The sequence below is a fragment of the Quercus robur genome, chromosome 12 (genome assembly GCF_932294415.1).
Source record: "Quercus robur chromosome 12, dhQueRobu3.1, whole genome shotgun sequence".
Classification (NCBI taxonomy): domain Eukaryota; kingdom Viridiplantae; phylum Streptophyta; class Magnoliopsida; order Fagales; family Fagaceae; genus Quercus; species Quercus robur.
In genome coordinates this window covers 40105583-40110721 of record NC_065545.1, presented here as the reverse complement: position 1 = coordinate 40110721, position 5139 = coordinate 40105583, and the positions used below count along the sequence as shown (strand labels likewise).

Below are 5139 nucleotides of genomic sequence, written 5' to 3'. Positions count from 1 at the left end.
TATTCACAAGCAAACCAAGAGTTTGAAATTATATGCAGTTTTTTCCCACTTCCAAGGAATAGTATTGATGAGATTCAAATCTTATGAAAGAATTCTTAGGAGCAAAGGTGAAATACATCTTCTCAATGTTTGCAACTAGACTTTTCCTAAGCTTGGTCTATAACAAGCAGGGAATATGAAAATTAACCCAAGTAAATAACAGATTTAAAGTAAAATGAAGATGAAAGTGAGAACTTAGATGTTAGTTTGCAATGCAGTAACATATTAGTGGCGTACATGTTCAGAAAGACTATGAAGAGTGAATATAACTTGCGTGCTTGGGTAAAAAACTGGCAAGCGCCACTATTCATCACTAGACAGTATTCAAATATTCAACTCTTTCTATTTTCTAATGCACATAGAAAAGTATACAGTGTATAACTCTGAAGAGATTATAAGATGAAAATAATAAATCCTGCAAGAATGGCTTATGATAGTCATCAAGTCCAAGGATTAGCAAGAAGCACTAGAATTCTCTACTAGGTAGTAACCAACAATTTACTTTCTTTTTCCCAATTTTACAAGCACAAAACATATTGTCGTATTGATAGTATGTGCATCATTAATACTTAATAAACAAGAACACTATTCATTTAAAACAAAAAAACAAAACAAGAACAATGATTCAGAAAATATAGCTTTTTTAGCCCCAAAATAGTGGAGTGCTGTATTTGGCACTTTGGTACTTCATTTGCTTTGTGATATTTTTAGTGCACTGATGAGAGTTTTTTTTTTCCACACCACTGCAATATGGCTTTATCTGTAGCATATCCCATTTTCCAACTACCCTATTCTTATGTTAGCGACATGAACATCTATGCACCCATGGTCACCCTAAAAAGATGAAGCAAAGAGAGATGCTAATTAAGGGAAACTTAGGAAGAAGATTTCTATAAATAATGGCTATAAGAATTAGTGTTAGAATAATTATAAGATAAAAGAAGGTGGATCCCACCATGGAGGCTAGGGCTACATCATAGAACAATGACACACAGGGGACATCCTCGTTTATGCATCTCTCTCTGCTATATATTTATGTGCTCTCCAGTTCACTTTGGGAAGCAAGTTAAAAGGAACTCCTTAACTTCTCCCTTTCCTCAATCATCACCACCATCAACACCAACACCAAAAAGCAGTAACAACATAATTTTAGCCGTGCCCTTCAACTGCATGGAGCCAAAACCAGAAAACGGTGGCAGTGATCCTATGGAAACTCTGCCTGAGATGTCCGACCCCCAGAACACAGCTGTCCTTGCCTACCCTGTACAAGCCAATTCTCAATCTGTTTATCAACGCACCTTGTATCCTATAACTTTAAAGGTCATAATCTCTCTCTCTCCCTCTCTCTTAAAGCAAGAACATATATTGTCTGCATAATATATAGTAGTAATACAGTAGTTGCATAAACAATAAAGAATCATATTTTGTTTACTCTTAAATTACATTACCAAATATTTTCCAGCATAACAATTGTCATATATTTAACATAATGAAGAAGAATCTTTATGCTAATTTCCTGCTTTCTTTTCTATGTTTCTCTGTACAGTTTGAGGAGGTGGTGTATAAAGTGAATTTGGACCGGAAAGAATCCTGTTGGGGTAGTTGGACCAGCAGAGAAAAAACCATATTGAATGGGATAACAGGTATTGTTTCTCCAGGAGAGATACTAGCAATGTTAGGTCCATCTGGGAGTGGCAAAACCACCCTCCTTACAGCTCTCGGAGGCCGTCTAAATGGTAAATTGTCTGGAAAGATCACATACAATGGTCAGCCTTTTTCTGGTACCATAAAAAGAAGAACAGGATTTGTTGCTCAGGATGATGTTCTATATCCACATCTCACTGTGACCGAAACTCTTTTTTTCACCGCACTCTTGAGGCTACCCAACAGCTTGACTCAGGAGGAAAAAGCACAGCATGTGGAAAATGTTATCACTGAGCTGGGATTGACTAGGTGCCGGAACAGCATGATAGGGGGGCCACTCTTTAGAGGAATATCAGGTGGAGAAAAGAAGAGGGTGAGCATAGGTCAGGAAATGCTAATTAATCCAAGCCTACTATTGCTAGATGAGCCAACCTCGGGCTTGGACTCAACCACAGCTCAACGCATCCTGAACACAGTCAAAAAGCTTGCCAGTGGGGGTAGAACTGTGGTCACCACCATTCACCAGCCCTCAAGCAGGCTGTACCACATGTTTGATAAGGTAGTCTTACTCTCTGAGGGGTCCCCCATCTATTATGGTCCTGCTTCTACGGCCTTGGAATATTTTTCCTCAATCAACTTTTCCACTTCTATGACCGTCAATCCAGCTGATCTCTTACTTGATCTTGCTAACGGTAATTTCAACTTCTTTAAGCATCTAGGCTTAAATAAAAAGACTTTTTTATTTCCTTCAAAATAAAAATGCTAGTAAGAGCTAAACGGAGACGACAGCATCTGCTTTTTTATCCAACCTCAATTGATTTTTTCTCATGAGCTGGAGATGTCACTTGGCCTACTTTTGAAAGTGGAGCTATAATTTGTCTGTTTATTTAATGAAACATAAGTAATCTTCAACCTCCCATTGTGCTTAACTAATAATTATTAGTAAAAAAGTTGAGTTTTAACACACACACACACACACATCTTCACTCGCGCACGTACTCACGTGCTTCAAAGATACTAATCAAATTTTCACTTCAAACAGTAGCTCATACTGTAAGATCTAACATATCTCAAGTTTACTGTGCTGTATTTAAATTAATCTGGACGGAGAAAAAATGTATGCAATGTCATGACCATTGTGGGAAATTCAAAATTTCAGGAATCGCCCCTGATTCCAAGCAAGCAACTGAGCAAGGTGAGAATGCAGAACGAGAACAGAAGTTGGTCAAGGAAACCCTGATTTCAGCCTATGACAAGAACATTTCTACAAGGTTGAAAGCCGAGCTTTGCGATGCCAACAACTACAATTATGCAAGAGATGGTTCTAAAAGTAAATCTTCTCTCTCCTCCCTGTGATTGCTGTAACCATTAATTTATCCACTCTCAACCAGTCAACTTCATGCAGGAGCAACCCCCCACCCCCCTCCCCCTTTTCCTTTGGCTTCAAATGATCACTGTTTTTCTTTTCTTCTGAACTTTAGTTTCAACTGATATGAAGTACTGAAATTACTGAGCAATGCAGGACATGACATGAAATCAGAGCAATGGTGTACAAGCTGGTGGCATCAGTTCAAGGTACTGCTCCAGAGGGGCCTGAGGGAGAGGAGGTTTGAAGCCTTCAACAGGCTCAGGATTTTCCAAGTTATAAGTGTTGCCGTACTTGGTGGACTCTTATGGTGGCACACCCCAACATCTCACATTGAAGACCGCGTAAGAATCACTCCTAATTTAAAATTATAAATAAATTATATGATACAAGAACAACTTTTATATCATAAATCTGGTAGTAGTAACGCTAAGGTTCTACATACAAATGACTTTTGAAGTTTGTGTCGACTCTATTTCATGTCAAAAAAATATTTCTAATCTCCTATTATATCATTTCAAAATTTTGGCAGAAATGTGGAATTTGAACAGGAGTGGAGTTACTTTTGATATGAAATTTGTATCCTTAATTTCTTATATGTGCTAAACAAGGTTTGCATTGTGAATGCAGATTGCATTGCTCTTCTTCTTCTCTGTATTCTGGGGATTTTACCCACTCTACAATGCAGTTTTCACATTTCCCCAAGAAAGAAGAATGCTAATCAAGGAACGATCATCAGGAATGTATCACCTGTCTTCCTACTTCCTAGCCAGAACAGTTGGAGACCTGCCACTGGAGCTTGCGCTCCCAACTGCGTTTGTTTGCATTATCTATTGGATGGGTGGACTTAAACCCGAACCAGCGACTTTTATTTTTTCACTACTAGTTGTTCTCTACGCAGTCCTTGTCTCCCAAAGTCTTGGCTTAGCCATTGGTGCAATTCTTATGGACATAAAACAAGCCACTACTTTAGCTTCTGTGACAACCCTTGTTTTCCTCATAGCAGGAGGATACTATGTTCAACAAATTCCTCCTTTCATAGTCTGGCTCAAGTACTTAAGCTATAGCTACTACTGTTACAAGCTTCTTCTTGGGGTTCAATACAATGAGGATGACTATTATGAGTGCTCAAAAGGAGTGATGTGCCGAGTTGGAGATTTCCCTGCAGTCAAATCTATGGGTCTGAACCATTTATGGGTAGACGTGGCCATCATGGGCCTAATGTTGGTGGGTTATCGACTTGTTGCTTATTTAGCACTGCATCGAGTGCGGTTGAGATAAATTCCATAAGAGTCCCATGTCATCAACACAAGAGAGATCCAAGAGTTTTCTCCTTCTTCAACTGAGGAATAATGAATCAATGATAAATGCTTAGGTTTTAGATGGTGACCAAGTTGTGAAATTTTGATGAATTCCCCTCTGAGTTGGATGCAAAATGTTTTAGCGTTTTTGTTACAACTTTTAGAGCAATACTAACTCAGCAGCTTTAATTTGAGAATAAAAAAATTTATAACTTTCTCAATAAAGTAAATAAGCTACTTCATATGACAAGTGACAGGAAATGAACCATGCAAGATATGCATATCAATTTATAGGAAAGGTAAAAGATGTCATCCAGATCTTGAAGCTCAGTATTCTTGCGCAGAACTGAATTTTAAATCTTTGAGTGGCTTTCTAACCAAAAGAAAACTTTTGTTTAATAGATTCCTCAACAAAAAGAGAGAACACTCAGCCAGGGAGAAAAGAAAAGAATAACTAAGGTTAACACCTTACAGCCATAGACAAGAAGGATTCAAACGGGCCAGAATGAAGCTCTATTGTCACTTTTTATCTTGTTATTTCCCCTTCCTCTATTGGACTAAAAGATTTTGAATTTTTTACACATTTAAAGTTTAATCTTCCAGTCCAAAATTTGGAGGCCTTGCAGCAAGTGAGACAATTGTTAACGTCTTTGTTGAAACTGAACCAATTACGTGAAATTCTAGGTCCAATAATTTTGATTAAAAAAAAAAAAAAAAAAGCAAACAAAAGTTATGATTATTGAGATTATCAAGGAGAAGGAAAAAACTGGCACTCCAATTCATTGAGTA

At 37.8% G+C, this 5139-nt stretch overlaps 1 protein-coding gene across 1 annotated transcript; it reads left to right on the top strand.

The window, feature by feature from the left end:
• The first annotated feature begins 1074 nt into the window (after window positions 1-1074).
• Window positions 1075-4507, top strand: LOC126709140 (ABC transporter G family member 14). The gene is made up of 5 exons (XM_050409247.1): window positions 1075-1359; window positions 1586-2375; window positions 2843-3013; window positions 3206-3393; window positions 3680-4507. Exons 1-5 carry the CDS (start codon window positions 1075-1077, stop codon window positions 4328-4330), a joined length of 2085 nt encoding a protein of 694 aa, XP_050265204.1. The 3' UTR covers window positions 4331-4507.
• The last annotated feature ends 632 nt before the right edge of the window (window positions 4508-5139 follow it).